Raw genomic sequence first — 14371 nt, forward strand, 5'->3', positions numbered from 1 at the left:
AAAAAAGAGAGACAGCATGGGAATTATTGTTTTAAAGACATAAGAAACAATTTAACATTCTTCACTTTTATAAATTGCTTGTACCATTACTAAACCATAACTAAAAACTGAATTTTACCGTGAAAAGGATCTCTAACTTTGGACATAGAGTTTTATCATACTGTAGAAATTCTAGCTTTTTGATTTTAACGGCTCCATCAAAACTGAAGCTTCAGTTCTAATTCTGCTCTAAATGTGCTTATAAAAATTATACTGAAACTTATTCATCTAATATCGGACGGATATGAATAAGAACTATGAAATTACCTCTATACCTAACTTTATCTGTGTGAATAGTTCTCACTGTATTCTTTTGAAAATTGATTTTAATAGGAACATCCAGATATGGAAATTTCTGCTCATGACCATGACCTTATTTTGGCTCTTCTGCTTCACAGAGATGTATCATGCTAATTAAGGATTTTGGATTGAGAAAATGAAGAATGGTGAAAGGAAGTGATTGAGAGCTCAAAAAAGTCACCCAGGCCTCTCTGCAGTCTCTGTGTGACACCGTGTAGGATCCCAGCGCTGTAGAGTCAGCTGTGGTCTTATTAATGCTTCGTTAATGTATTTAAATACAGGTCAGGCAGGGTTAGTGCTTAGAAAAGTAGCCTCTCAGGACATTTAAAGCTGTGAAATGAAATGCTTTTCTGTTTTAATAGTTTGTTAACATAAAGCGTTTCTTACAAGGAGGGGCTGTTGTGATGTCTTATTACGAGGGGTGTCACGCTGCCGCTGTGAGAGGATCGCAGCGAATGGTCACTGAAACCATACAGCACCGTGCCTAGCGTTAGGGCTAGTGTTTAACTTTAAATGTGAAATATCTCTAACACCCAGTTTGTGCTATCGGGGTGTCAAGGTAGGTAAGCCACTGAGGTGTGGACAAGTGCCTGTACGGGTTTAGGAAGCAGTGAGCACAGGAGTGGTAACCGGGCTCTAGCTCCTGTGTGCCTCAAGCCCTGTCAGAGAGCTGAGGAAGAAACATAGGGCCAGACTTTGCTTTTATCTATTTATTTATTTATTTTTGGGGGGGCAGAACAAACAGGGGGGCCTTTAAATCCCGAGCCGCCGGCCCAAACTCGCCGCCTGGCAGCTCACAAGACGGCACTTTAGGCCGGCAGCAGGGGACGGGGGCCGGGCAGGCAGGGAGCCACCGCAGCCCGGAGGCCTCTCGGCGGCCTGCGCCCCGCAGCCCCCGGCCTCCATCGCAGCCCTCCCGGCCGGCAGGAGGCGGCGGGGCCCCGGGGGGCCGCGGCCTGGGCCTGCCTCGCCGGCGGAGGGGCGGCGCCGGGCGGGGACTGCGGGCGGCCCGGGCTGAGCCGCGCAGGGCCGGGCAGGGCAGGGCAGGGCAGCGCCCGGCCGGGGAGCGAGCATGCGGCGGCGGCGGGGGGAGGACGGGTGAAGAGCGGCGGCTGCGCCTCCTCCTCCTCCTCCTCTTCCTCCTACCTCCTCCTCCTTCTCCTCCTCCTCCTCCTCCTCCTCCGCTCGTCTCGCCAGGGCTTCGCCGCCGGGGCTGCGGGAGGAGCCGGGCAGGAAGATGGAGCCGTTCCCCAGCGGTGAGTACGGCGGCCCCCTGCCCGCGGCTTGGGACGTGGCTGCGGGGCTTGGTGTTGGCAAGGTGCGGGAGCCTCCCCCCCCCCCTCCTCCTCCTCCTCCTCCTCCTCCTCCTGCTCCGTGCTCGCAGCCTGCCCGGTGCCCTGGGCCCGGAGCGAAGCGGGGGCAGCCCAAGATGGAGCCGAGCATCCGTCCCGCACCTCGGGCGCCGGGCAGAGTTTGTGACAGAACCAGGGGAAATAAAAAAAAAATTAAAAAAAAAAGAAATAAAGGCAAACTCTTCTCAAACTCTTCGCAAATCCACTAAAGCTGCAACTTGTGCACCGCATGGTTTGAAACCAGAAGGCTAGCAGCCAGAGCTGCGGGGTTATGTTGTTGGTTTAACTAGCAATGTTGGCTCCTTTCCTTTTTTTTTTTTTTTTTTTTTTTTTTTTTAACGGCACCTCTGTGTTAGGCGATGTTGTAACTGCAGCTTGTACGAGCAGTTGGTATTTTGTTTTTGTCCTTAATCCTGCCTTTCGGTCCCTCAGCTAACAGCAGTCACCGAGTTGTAGCCTACACTCCCGTAACGAGCCTCCCTCCTCAATGCACTTGGAGAGGGAATTGCTTCTAAAGTCGTCTTTTCCCCCCCCCCCCCTTTTTTTTTAAAGAGAGGCAGCCGTCGTGTTGCTGTGGCTTTAAGGTCTGTTTGTCATAACCCTGTTCCTGGGTTGTGCAACAGAACACCAAAAAGGTCTGTCTGCGCTTCAGCTGGGGAAATGGAAGTGGTGTGGTGGCCTGAGCACGCAGCTCGAGGGTGCTTTCTGCCCCTGCTGAGGAGTGACGGCCGGGCAGTCATGCACACAGCCTCCTGACGGTGCCCTGAAGTGAAAGCTGTGGCCCAGGGCTGGTGGTGACACTGTTGGGGAGAAGACCTGGAGCTGGGCTGGCTTTAGGCGATGAATTTCCTCCAGAAAGCTGCCTCTGTCGGAAGGGAGACTAAAGAGAATGTGCAACGACTAGAGCAGAGATGTTGCTTGTTATCTTCATGATCTTTGTGTGTGTTTGGTGCTCAACAGCAGCTGCTGAAATCTGAAGTGGAAGCTTACACTACTATTTTTTTTTTTTTTGAATGGAGTATTTGTTTCAGGGCTGGTGGTCTGGAAGGCAGATCTGTAGGCATCAAATCTTTCAAGCAGGCTGTGATGCACAGTAACCGAGAGGTTTTTGGTTTGGTCTTACACGGTAGTAATGAGTTCTTTGTCAATCTATATGTTGACTTCCTGTGTGAAGTGCTGTGTAAACTCAGAAGGAAAGATGACTATCGCAGGAAGCTGAAAATGTTATGTTAGTAGCTCTTGAGCTCTCCGGAGCTCTTACCTTTGTAAAACAGAAAGAACAGGTTGGATCTTAAGGTTTTCAGGGAGCAGTTTAGTTTCCCTTGCAGAAATTAATACCATTTAATCTCCCTTTTAGAAATTACAAATAGTATTTAGTCTCCCTCCTTTTCTTCTTTGTTATCACGTTGTCCCACCTCTTCACTAGTAGCCTAGGTCCAGTCTTGGTTGGTGAGATCTCTGCACCCTTTCTCTCCTTCCTGGGGGTGGAGGTATGTTTGAGGTCTGTAGCGGTGGAGGGACACCTCATCACAGATCTATTCTTAGGGCCTGGAATAGCTGAATTAGTAAATGTTTCAGGAACATTTGTGTTACTAATAGCGTTTTATTTTTGAGCCAAATTCTTCTATTTTAGGTAACTGTTCTTAATTTGAGACTTTTCCAGAAAAGTGAGTAGTTAGTGTAATTAGAAGTGCATGCAAGGCTTCATGTTTGTTGCATGTGAATTTTTTTCTATTTTGTGTAATCTCAAATCCCTCTAAATTGGGAACTGCAAGATAGTGAACATAACTCATTAATTCTGACTAGTAACTTGTTACCTAAACTGTTTCACAATAACAAAAAAAAGAAGAAAGAAAAAGTGAGATGTTTCCAGTGATAAATGGGTAAATGAAATTCTGACTAACAGGGATATGTTATGTAATTTGGGGCATGTCTCTTTTGGACAATACTGCAAAATATTTTGCAAGTCTTCTGTTTTTACTTTTAGGTTATATATATTTCTGAAAGGCTATTTCACCATTTCCTGTTTAATACCTTAAACTTTAAACTTTTTTCCCCATTTGACATACAAGGAAGACGTAGAAACACTGCAACAGTGTGTTTATCACTTAAGATAGGTGATGTGCAAAATCAAGGAAGTACACAAAGAGTCATTTGTGATGTTATGCTGAAATGCAAACAACAATCACTTTCACTAACTTTTTTGAACCATGTTAATCTTTTCACAGCAAATGGAAGCTTTAAATGAAAGCTCATTACATAGCTGAACTGATGAACAAAATAAAAAAGTTCTCATGGGAATAAGTGCAGAATCCTTTTTGCAGAAGGAAAAAAAAAAGCCAAGCAAGGTAGCAAAATAATTTGTGGAAGAAAGTAATTTACGAAATTTATTTCAGCTTGTTCCTGCCAATGCTGAAATGTTTTCCTTCATTGTGTCAGTAGTGCTAGGAAAAACATACAGGAGATTGCAGGAGCTTGTTCTGTGTGCATAGCCTAAGTATTGGGGTATGCCTAAGTATATGCTTACGCTTAACTGTCAATGTTGTATGCTGTTGTGTCACGGACCAGAAGGCCTCTTGTTTGTTTAGGACTTAACAGCACAGGTTAAAGCAAGACTGAACAATCCGTTTTAGCAGGATGATAAATAAAAAGTCTAAGATGTCTGTTCTAAGTGCCTTTTTTCTTCCTTGTTTTTACATATCCCAACATTTTGCTTTAATCAAATATTACCAACAAAAAATTTCTGCTTCCATTTATATGTTTCTAAACACGTCTCACATTGTTCAAATCCATGCTGCTAGACGGTGTTTTTCCACAAAGCCATGTTGTAACATCTGTAGCTTGTGTTCCTGTGTCAGCTAAGCTAACCTAGAACCCCTTTTCTCAATGAGCTGGTTATTTGTTTGCTTCTACTGCACTCCTGTGAAGTCTCTGTCTAGCAGCGAATGCTTGGAAATAAGTGAAGTAATTCAGATACAGCCTGTGTAGCTGAGAGAGGTCTTCCGTCTCCTTGCTTCATTACTGTATATACACAGACAGAGAATGACGTGCTCTGTTCTGCTGGGACTTCACACTACAAGCTTGGATCTGGATGCATTGTGTTAGCAACATAACTGGGACAGAGTACTCCAGTATCTGTTGTAGAAATAAAAGTAATTTGATGATCAGAATAAGGAGGGGAGTAGATGAACATATGAAGAGAAAAATAGACTGGAAAGAAATAAATCTGCCCAAAGTGTTTCCTCTTGGAGAGAGCAAACACAGAGTTGGAAAGGGACTGAAAATGCCTTGCCCTGTGAAAACTATGTCTGAAGATCAGAGCATGAATGTTCAGCATGGGTTGCCTGTTAGTACATTTCTGCTGAGGAGATGGTATTCCACTTGCAAGGTCTCTAATGAGTCTAAACTGTTGAAAGCTTTTGTTGAGCTCACTATCTGTTGTCCGGAAAAGTATTCCGGGACTCTTTTTCTGGCATGGTGGTGCACACATACACGTAGTCCAGCAGCTGTTTGATACTTGCAAGGCCACAGGCATGTGTATGAGATGAAAACCCTATAATGACAGCTATAGAAAATGTTGAGAACTAGTAAAAGATAGGAAAAAAACACAACTGTTGATCAACTAAACAAGCAGCTAATCAGAACATTTTTTCATATCCTGTGTGCATGTTAATTACCTTCTAAAGAAGCCAAAGTTACCTCTATTTAGTGCATGTCTCTTTTTTTAGTGATGAATTCAGCTCAAGCTTTTCTTTTTCTCCCTCACACAGTGATTTAAATCAAGTCCAGTGAATTTCCAATTTAGCTGGACTCTGAAGGACATTTTTGTTCATGATGTAGAATAGCAGAGATCATGCAGAAGAAAAATACTAGGTTTTCTTTGAGTGAAAGCAATACTAATCCTTTGGCTATGAGACAAGTTTGGCTGCAGGTACTGCTTAGACTTCCTGCCGGGCAGTAGCTTAACATGAGATCCAATGAATTTTTAAAACACGACAGCGTTTTTAAGAGCTGGGCTTTATGTATCTAAATGTTTTAAAGAGTTGTATATACATGCTAATAGGGGCATTTTCACTATTTTTGGTACTGCGTTAAATAGTGGAGGTATGTTGAACTTAAATTGTAAGAACCACAAAAATATTTTGTGCCCTGTAGCCAGGAAGAAAGGAAGTGAACAGATGGAGGCTCTTGAAGGGAACGAAGAGGGAGGGAAGAGCCCTAGAAAACTCATCGAGCTGATCACAGAGATAGGGATTTCAGGGTAATAGGATGTGCTCTGCTCTGCTTGCCTCCCTGAGGCACAGCTGATGTTTTAGCCCATGGTGAGCATTGGCTCATGGAAGAGGCTCAAATAAAATCTCAGTGCCCAGTTTTTTGGTTGGTTGGTTTGGGGCAATGTATGGCTGCGCTGGTTTTCACTGCAACTGGAGACAGGAGTCCTAGTCCCACAGAAATCTGAGATGTTTTGGTGTTTTCTTGTTACTGTGGAAATAGGGTGTTTTAGTTTTGATTTTTTTTTTTCCTCCTGAAGTTTCAGTGTGTGGAAGATCCTGTTTTAGTCTTCCCTTGTTGAGCGTGGCTGAGTGCAGAGAGCTGTTTTTGGTCTGTAATCACTCTTTGACAAGGAAGGAATCGATTCTGCAAGCACTCAAGTTCTTGTCTGACTGTACATCCGTGTCACAGTGTCGCTGACTTTTAAGGGGAACCACTTGTGGTTAAAGCTAAGAATGTGCCTCGTTTGCTTACTGCTCCGGGGCCAAGCACTGCTGTAGTTTTAAGCCTTCCTTTTGTATAAAATCTGACACTTGAAAACAATTTCTTCTGCTGTAATAATAAACTGTTAACACATCGATAGTCATTTGTGACTGTTTTTCGTGCACATAAAGCAATCTTTCTGGAACAGCCAGGCTTGTATTTGGGGGAGCCCAAAAAGCTTCAGAATCCTTTAAAACCCTCATTGCTTCTAAGCTGAAGCTTCTGCAGGTAAGAGAAAAAGACCAGGAGTAGTTGGCTGTATGAGCTGTCAGTTTTACTATCCAAATTTGTCGCTGACAGGCGTATTAATGAGGTCTTGGCACAATTGATTCTCTTTAAGTATGACGATGAGCATGAGTAAAGTGCTATTCTACAAACAACTGGAAAATGATTAAAGGGACCATCACAAAATACACACTGCATCAAATAAAATGTATATGTGAGGAAGGTAGGAGCTAAATAATGTTGTTTGAAGTGTGCAAACCTGTTAAACTTTAGGGGGAAAAAATAAAAACAATTCAAGGAAACAGTTTAAATTTACCTTCACGTCTGTCATGATGCTGTGATGCTACTATGACGGTGGTCTGCATTGCAGTGGTGGGAGCGCTGTTTTTGTTCTGCATTATGTACTCTGATTGAGCTAGCAGGCTCCATCACAGCAACTGACTTGTTGGCAACTCCGTTGATTGATTTGGCAAAAGTTCAGGCTGCTGCTGTGCTGGAGGGATGGTGCCTAGAATAGAAGAGGCTACACTAAATGTCAATATCCTTTATGTTCCTTGTGATATTTTTCCCCCCCTTTATGTATGTTAAGCAGTGACAGGTATTAATGGGCAGTATGTGAATGCAGGGAATTATAAGGTAACTTTTCATCTGCAGAAGTAATGGTTGTGGGATTAAGATCAATGAAGGGAAAAAAAAAAACAACAAAACACTTGTGGAGCAGAACTTAAGCCTTAGTTTAAGGGGTTGTGTCATTGACAGGTCTGTGATTTACAAAAATTATGCTAAATAAAAGACAGTGATTAGAAATATGCTTCCTCTAGAGAGGAACTGAGTTGTGTCCCTCTCCTCCTGTTGTACCTCTTCCTCTCACCTTGTTATTTTCTTCCTTGTCTTGGCAGCAGTTTGTGTTTTGAAATACGTGTAAATCTAGTAATAGTGATGCAGCCAAGGATACCTACATTTCTGGTCAGAGCAACCCAGCGTACACACAAGACTGAAATACCTGCGGGCAGGCATGGATTGTAGATAGGAGCTCTCGCAGGGCTGGCTCTAGAGTGACCCTGCTGGTATTTCTGCAGAAACCTTCCCCAAACCCTGCAGGGCATGTTTATCTGATGCACAGATCGCGCTGGCACTCTGCGCAGTCAGCAGCTCTCCCACCTGCTTTTTCTGTGGTGACACTGAGTGAAAGAGATGATCCCCCGGGTACCTTCTGAAAAGCGTCTGATATTTGGGCTGTCTCCTTCCCCGTCGAGGTGGTGGCTGTAACGAAGCTGATTTCAAGCTGACAGTGAGTATGTGACAGCTCTTGGAGCAATTTAGATCTCAGTATTTCTTGAGCTACCATGCAGGCATACTGCCTTTTTTCTCTGTTGGAGTGCTTTGTCTTGTCGTAAAGTAAGTCTGACAGATACTCATTTGCTTCTGACTTACAGGTGTTTTTATGCAGTGTATCGTAGGAGTTACCAAATGTGTATTAAGGAAGAGTAGCAATCCAAAAGGCACATCAGGCTTTCTCGTTTGTTGTTGTTGATGGGTTTTCTTGTTTGTTTTAGACGGTGCTCAGGATGAGAGGGTTTGATAGCTGGAATTTACTGCTTAGGAAAACAAACAAAGCCAACTAGGCAAGCACTGGGCTGTATGCAGCCTTACAGCTTGTCTAACAATCCACTAGCTGCAGAGTTCTCTATTTTATTTCTACTGAACAGCTGATAACTGGCTGAGAAATCTTTTGTAACTTAGCTGTGAACAGCCTGGTATTCATCAGCCATGGCTATATGTAGTCAAGCAGACAGTCTACAGCCCCGAATATGGGAGCTTCAGAAGCTGGAGAAATTTAAGACAGCTTCCAGCGAGACCCCAAGGCTGGATGACTTTTCATTAGATCCCTGTGGTCAAACAGTTTCTATCATTTTAATTGCAAAACATACCCTTGAACAGGTTGGAAACAGGAAGCTAAAAGGCTATCTAATAACGTTAGTTTTCAGTGCCCTCTTTCCCTGATGTCCTTGCATTTTGCCCAATCAGTGACTGAGGACAGAGCGCTGCCTTAATGCTGCCGGGACTCGTGTAAGGTTTCCTCTCTCAGCAGCTAAAGAGTAGTGTCACTTAAAACAACCTCCTGCTCTTCCCTTCTCTCTACCTTCCCCCTACTTTTCACTGTGGAAGCCAAAGTCCTGCAGATTGAAAACTGACAACATTTGGCAAAGTGTGAATGGACATGTTATGCCTACGTTGGATATCAAAATCTGGACGAAGCTTGCTCTGGGTGGCTTTAAATTCTCCAGTAATCTCTACTGACCTCCAGGGAAAGTTATGTACTTACTTATTTTTGCCAATCAAATAGCTAAAGGATTCAGTAAATGATAGTCGCTCTCTCTTTTATCTTCTGAAACATTTTATTTTCATTGACAGCAAAAAAGGTAGTGATTTGAAATGACATATCAATAATTGCATGCCAATCTACTTAAAACTTTATAGCTAGATGTTGAAATGTAATTGATTCATGTGGTTCTTCAGTCTGAGGTCTTGCCAAAGAAAATGTGTTTGTGCTTTCCTTAAAAGTCAGGAAAAGGCTTTAAGGAAGTCTTTCAGAAGCACCCAAGACAAATAAACAGAGTCTTAAATGAGATTACACTCTCAGCCCTTGTTTCTTATGGCAATTTAAGATAAGAGAGGGTTTGAAAATACATAACCATGTATTGTTTTAATTTCCATCATACGGCCTTGTTGGTGGAATTTTGCTCTAAGCTACGTGCAGGAGCTTGCTATTGAAATATTTGATCTCACATTTGTAAGTGGAATAAAAATAATTACAAAACAAAACAAAAAGGCAAAAGTAGGCCCTGCACTACAGGCAGGAGGAAGGGATGTTGAATAGAGAGAGACCTTGTATGGCTTGGATCTTAGGCTGCCTTGTTTATTTTGGTTTGGAAAGTGGCATTTAGCCACCTTTACAATTCAGGAAAAACAGTTCAAGTTAGGATCATACAAAAAATTACGATGTGTTTTTTCAAACCAGCCTATATTCTGTGCATTTTTTGTTTGTCCTTCCCTTGTGACCCAATGAAAGAAGCAGTGATACACACTTAACTGCACAGATTCCTGTAAACCTCATACCAGTTTGGCTGCTCCTGTAGACTTGCTTGTCTCCTGAAATCAGCCTCTTGCGAAGTGGTGTTTGTCACTAGGATACTGCCAGTACTCTGTGTCTTGGATGGATTTCCTGTAGTGCCTGCCTTTTGGTGGAAGCTCGCAGTAAAATGGTACAGAGGGTCAGCATGTGTGTTTGCACTTCAGTAATAACACCACAAAAAGCAGCAGAGCCTGTCCTGTTTTTTTATGGCTGCCAAATGGAAATGTCTTTATCTGTGTGAGTGAAGGGTGCTGAGCTCTTAGCTGTAGCTGAAAAACACCCACTTTGCTTCAGTGAGGTTGTGATTTATGTAAGGCTTTTAGAATTTATTCCGCCTGTGTCAATGTGTTCTGTTCTGGTCTCTGTACTGAAGTAATACGGAGAGGACTGGTAAATGCTGCTTTATGCTCACAGCACAAGTGGCTTTGATGTTTCTTGTTCTTCCTAAATGATTATGTTCATTGTGTAAAAGTACATGTATGTTCAGATGTGTGTTTTTGGTCTATTAAAAATGTGTACGTGTGCTCTTGTAACATCGTGGGAGGTAAGGGCATGCTGTTAGCCCACCTATTGCTTCTGTTCAGCAAGGCACATGTATGATAAGAGGATTTCTGTAGGAATACGTCATATTTCCTAATATTTCTTAGTTGTGTTCTCTTCTATTGGATTATTCCCTTCTGAGCTCATTAAACCAAGAGAAAGTGATGGCACTGGTCCTGGAGCAGCCTAACTTGGTTGTGTTTTTCAGAAATGTTTTCCTTAAGAAAAGGTTCTAAAAATAAGATTTAACACATTTAAAATAACTGCAAGCATGAAAGCTTTTATTTCTAAACTGAAATGTATGTGGCTTCCCCCCTATAGAAATGTGGGGCTTTTGCCCCCCGTGCACTGCTTGTACCAGTAAATAAAAGTCCTGCTTAAGCTTCCTTCTTGTTGTGGTTTAACCCTGGCAGGTGGCTGAGCCCCACACAGCCTCTTGCTTACAGCCTGCAGTGCGATGGGGAGAGGGCTGTAAGTTACAGTGAGCAACCTCGTGGGCTGAGATAAGGACAGTTTAGTAGGTGAGCCAAAAGTCCCACGCACAAGCGAGCAGAACAAGGAACCCATTCACTGCTTCCCCTGGGCAGGCAGGTGCCAGCCACTCCCAGCAAGGCAGGGCTCATCACATGCAGTGGTTTGTTGGTAAGACGAATGCCATCACTCCAAATGTTCCCCCTTCCTCCTTTTTTACCCCAGCTTTTACCTCAGGCTCTGCAGGAGCACTGCTCTGCAGCACCGAAATGATTGTTTGGAGGTGTATGTGCTTTATATACCATAGCAGTCATCCATGTACTTACCTACATGGAGCTCTGAATTTGTGGCCTCTCTAGGTGCATAGTAACATATGTAAAAGCTATCTTAGAGAGTAAAGCATGTTCTGGATATTGATTAAATCCCCCCTCTGTGGGCCCTGCCAGCTATGCATATTTAAGAGAAAATTACATTATGAGCATCGCAGTGTGTGCATGTAGCTCTCTATTAGATTGTCCCTGTTCGTTGCCAGTTGCCTTTGAGCCATGCCTGCTGAAAACTAAGAACTTGTAATGCTATTTATGAAGGTTACGGTAGTGGCATGTTAAATCTGAGACACGATTTCAAATGTCACGAAGTTTAGATACGATCTGGTAGGAATAGTAATGTCATCACTTCCAACCTTGTTGGTGTGTGTCCTCTCTCTCTCCCCCTTCTCTCTCTCAAGGATTAAGACATTTGTTATATTTGCGTGATCCTCAGCGTTAACAACAAAGTGCTGCTGTACGCGATTGCATCATTCCTCACTGTTCCCTTCATTTATGTATTTTTTTAATGTACCATGTTGTGTTATGCTGAAAAAACAGTTACAAAACAGGCATAAAAAATGTGGTATTGGCTTTTCAGTGAGAGCTGGCTCTACCAGGTGGGTTTGATGCAGCTGAAATGCTGTCCCTAAGACTGCACTGGTCAGTCCTTTTGCAAGTTGTTTACAGCGTGAAGGGGGAAATAGCCATAATGGTGGGAGGTTTTGCATGAAGTCTGGAGCTAGATAATGCCGGTAAGGCTGGGGGAAGGAAGTGTGTGCTGCTCTCTCATGGTTACTTCCTTGGGGAGGGTGGAGGTGGGAAATCACTCTCTATTGCAGGCTTCTTGCTGTAGTGTCTGTAACTTTTATTGTTGTTGTCTTCTGATGCTGAAAACCTCCTGAAAGGAATCTGAGTTTCCTGCATGCTGTTGTGGAGTGCTGCTGTTAGGCCACTAGGAAACACGTTAGGTAGTGCATGAAATGGACAGACAGGTGGGGATTTACCTGCACAGCTCTTAATGATCATCAGAAGTGGACCCAGGTCTGTGCACAGCTCTGGCAAGGTCTAAAACTTGGCAATTCTTTTCTTTCTTTCAAATAAAAACACTTCAAATCCCAAATGGTAAAAGCGGAATAATTTCAACTGGGATTTTAGTAGAGAGCAAAGTCGTGTTTCAGTTTCTGTTGTTGTTCATGTTTTTTAAACTTTCAGGGCTTCTTGGCAAGTTGTCTTGGCACGGGGAGCTGGTCATATGAAACTTTCCTTCAAGAGACTTTATTGTATATGTACGGACCAAGAAAGACATTTGTGGGCCCAGTCTGCTCTTCTGGTAGTGGATTCCTGTGGGTCTCTCTTGTATCACTGTTTTCAGAGGGTACTTGAATATCTTCTTTGTTTTTTTCAGTGTTGACTTCGTACTGTAACAGAACCAGTCTTTTTTGTGTTGGCTCAACAGCCCTCGATTGTAGGTATGAATTGCTGTGGAACCAACTGGGATGCTTGTGAGGGAGTATGGAAAATCATGTAAGCCCTTTTTGTTAGCCAGTGAGACCCCTGAGCTGTTTTGAGGCGGTTTGAGCTCGCTCTCTGATGCCCCATTCTGAATGATTCCTGTCTCCTGCCTCTGTGTAGTGACTGAACGCAGCTCGAAAATTCAGAATAGGGCCTGTAATGTTTCCATAGACGTTTCCATCCAAAGCAAATATTTGCAGCCATGCCTCGGTCCTATTTATAATGAAGAAGTTGGCACGAACATTTAATGAGCACATGCTCGTGCACAGCTCTGATTTTCCTCATGTCTGTCTGAGGAAAACCCGTCGCTGTGGAGGTGCTGTCAGCTCAGGGGCTTCCTCCCGCAGATGGAAGATGTGGGTATGTGCCTGCATCTACATGAATAAACCACAGAGCTGGGATATCCATCAGGCTTTTGCGTGCCCTTTGGCAAGGAGTCGTGGGTGTGTTTGTTGGATCCTGCTCGTCTGGAGAAGCTGCACTCGAGCCACCTCTGGAAGCCCCAAAGGAACTGGGGCCTGGTCGCATGTGGGTGCACTTGGGACCTCTGAGTGCTGTTTTTTGCATGATCCCTGGGAACTGCAGTTTTTTGACAGGCTAGATTCTCTGATATGACCTATAACTTCTGGAGTGGTTCGTTCTACATTTGCAAGGTTCTTCTCATGTGTGGTTTTTTTTTCTTAGAGAGAGTTCCCTTTGCCATTCTGCTGTCCCGTCTCCAAGATGGTGGGTTAAAGGAGGGCAAAGTGATTTCAAGGAGGATTTCTGATTCCCCTGAAATCCCACCAGCTATTTGTATCCTTGTTTTTTAGCTGACTGAGGGATATAAATGTATGTTTTCTCGCTGTGAAGAGATGTTGATTTTCAAATTACGTGAATGGCATTGCATGCTTTCTTATTTTAGCAACAGCAAATAATTGCTCTGTATAGCATTAAATTATAATCTTTTCCTCAGAAGGAATTTGAGATGCGTGGAACAGTTAGGGTGACTTGGGAAGGAAAACTGTAGTCAGAATCTTAGCATGACTAACATGCTTGCTGGTATTAGCTTTCTTTGCTGAACACGCTACTTTGAAAAGATTAAATGAGCTTTTCTCTCTTTTAAATAAACAGATAATACTTTTTATTTTTTTTATAGACTAGTTGGAGACAGCCCAAAGCACAACAGTGCAAGGAGGTACTTAACATTGCAGAAAGAGCAACTAAACTGATGTGACAAGAAGCAATGATCATAAACCAAGAACTAGTAGGTTTAGAGCAGGCTGAAAAGATTTTACTTCCTGAGAGAGATGGATAAAGCTCTCTGTGTTGTGATTATTTTCTGCTTGTGATAAGCAATCTGAAATACTTTCATTGTTGACAAGGGAAAGTTCTCTTCAAAACTGGAACGATAAAGAAATGGCATCCAGATTGTGATCGAGTAATACTGTGTATACTATTTCATTTTCTTTTAATATATTAAAATACTATAGACAGTCTTCTACTGTGTATAATGTAAAATTGGATATTTATGATTCACTTTTAAAGAAGAAAATGAAGAATAAAAAGGATTCTGCTTTGTTGAATTGTTTTACTCAATATATCTAGTGGATATTTATCCACTAGAAGAAATGTAATACAATCTTCAAGTGGTGATAAAGGGTGACCCTAAGCACTGCTCCCACAAAATACAGCTTTGCAGTCAAAGGAGGGAAAACATGTAGATTTTTTTCTTGTGCACTGCTCCAGTAACG

The 14371-nt window shown here is 43.0% G+C and overlaps 1 protein-coding gene across 5 annotated transcripts in view; it reads left to right on the forward strand.

Annotated features, from left to right (window-relative positions):
* Positions 1 to 1257: 1257 nt before the first annotated feature.
* The window catches only part of LNPEP (leucyl and cystinyl aminopeptidase), a 57828-nt gene continuing 44714 nt past the window's right edge, over positions 1258 to 14371 (forward strand). The window contains exon 1 of one of the 5 annotated variants that reach the window (XM_068666120.1): positions 1258 to 1595. Coding sequence is in view for 1 of the 5 variants with exons in the window: in XM_068666116.1 (XP_068522217.1) it covers positions 1577 to 1595 (19 nt within the window). In the remaining 4 variants the exon portion in view is untranslated. Of the gene's footprint in view, positions 1596 to 7818; positions 7967 to 14371 lie in introns of those variants that run through there. The other 4 variants (XM_068666116.1, XM_068666117.1, XM_068666119.1 and 1 more) reach the window with 4 other exon arrangements.

The sequence above is a fragment of the Anas acuta genome, chromosome Z (genome assembly GCF_963932015.1).
Source record: "Anas acuta chromosome Z, bAnaAcu1.1, whole genome shotgun sequence".
NCBI classification, from domain to species: domain Eukaryota; kingdom Metazoa; phylum Chordata; class Aves; order Anseriformes; family Anatidae; genus Anas; species Anas acuta.